At 41.6% G+C, this 1,493-nt stretch overlaps 1 protein-coding gene across 1 annotated transcript; it reads left to right on the top strand.

Moving 5' to 3' along the window:
- Positions 1-325: 325 nt before the first annotated feature.
- LOC308234206 (olfactory receptor 5P1-like) lies at positions 326-1,258 on the top strand (the record flags this gene model as incomplete). The annotated part of the gene is made up of 1 exon (XM_080641633.1): positions 326-1,258. One exon carries the CDS (start codon positions 326-328, stop codon positions 1,256-1,258), a length of 933 nt encoding a protein of 310 aa, XP_080497759.1.
- Between the last annotated feature and the right edge of the window lie 235 nt (positions 1,259-1,493).

Raw genomic sequence — 1,493 nt, forward strand, 5'->3', positions numbered from 1 at the left:
CTCGAACCTGCCACCTTCTGGTATATGGGATAACACTTCCAAAACAGCCACACCGGCCAGGGCCCTTAAAATTATTTTCACACTTCTATTTTCTCATTCTGATAAGCATATCTTTCTTTTCTAATTTTCACTGAATATTTAGTATGCCCTGAAATTATTGCCTTACACTACTGTCTTCTCTTATTATTCATCAATAACCCTGCTTTTGCAGGACTGCCTCCAAACAGAGGAACTTTGCCTGTGTCACAACAGAAAACATGGAGAAGCATAAAAAATAAAAAATGAATATTCACATTTCCGTCCACAGGAATAATTCACAGAGGACATGGAGGTTGGAAACCATACTAGTGTGACGGAGCTCATCCTTTTGGGGTTAACAGAAGAATCTACACTTAGTGTCATCTTCTTTGTGATATTCCTAGGAATCTATGCTGTCACTTTAATGGGCAATGTCAGCATAATCATGTTAATCAGTAGCAGTCCTCAGCTTCATACCCCAATGTACCTTTTCCTCTGCCATTTGGCCTTTGTTGACATATGGTTATCCTCCTCAGTCACACCTGTCATGCTCATGGGATTCCTGAGGAAAAGAATCTCTCTGTCTGTAGCTGGCTGTGTGGCTCAACTCTGTGCTATGGTCAAGTTTGGGACAACTGAGTGCTTTCTGCTGTCTGTCATGGCCTATGACCGCTATGTGGCCATCTGCTCCCCACTGCTCTACTCTACACACATGTCCCCCAGAATCTGCATTCTCTTAGTGGGGATGTGCTACTTGGGTGGATGTGTGAATGCTTGGACATTTACTGGCTGTTTATTGAGTGTGTCTTTCTGTGGACCAAATCAGGTAGATCACTTTTTCTGTGATTTCTCCCCTTTGTTAAAAATTTCCTGCTCCGATATCTCCATTATTGAAATTATCCCTTCCATCTCTTCTGGGTCCATTATTGTGGTCACAGTGTTTGTGATATCTCTCTCTTACATCTGCATCCTCATCACCATCCTGAAGATGCGTTCTGCTGAAGGGCGCCACAAGGCCTTCTCCACCTGCACCTCCCACCTCACTGCAGTTACTCTGTACTATGGAACTATTACCTTCATTTATGTCCTGCCCAAATCCAGCTACTCAACCGACCAGAACAAAGTGGTGTCTCTGTTCTACACAGTGGTGATCCCCATGTTAAACCCTCTTATCTACAGTCTGAGGAACAGGGATGTGAAAGAGGCCCTGAGAAAGACAACTGTCAGATTGTGTTCTTAGGATCTATTCTTACCATGTCAGATGAACTGTAAGGTTTGTGTTTACCTGTATCACACTTAGGACCTACCAAATGCTGCCTAACCGATTGCTTAAATTCATACTTCTTCTAACTCTCATTTTATACACTTATAAATCAGTTATTATGGCTGTAGTTATCACTGTTATTAACACCTGTAGGTGTCAAGTGCTTTTTCTTATTTAATTTATTTAACAAACAATAATTTGCATTTACTGT

Source organism: Plecotus auritus (assembly GCF_963455305.1).
Source record: "Plecotus auritus genome assembly, chromosome: 9".
In the NCBI taxonomy this organism is placed as follows: Eukaryota; Metazoa; Chordata; class Mammalia; order Chiroptera; family Vespertilionidae; genus Plecotus; species Plecotus auritus.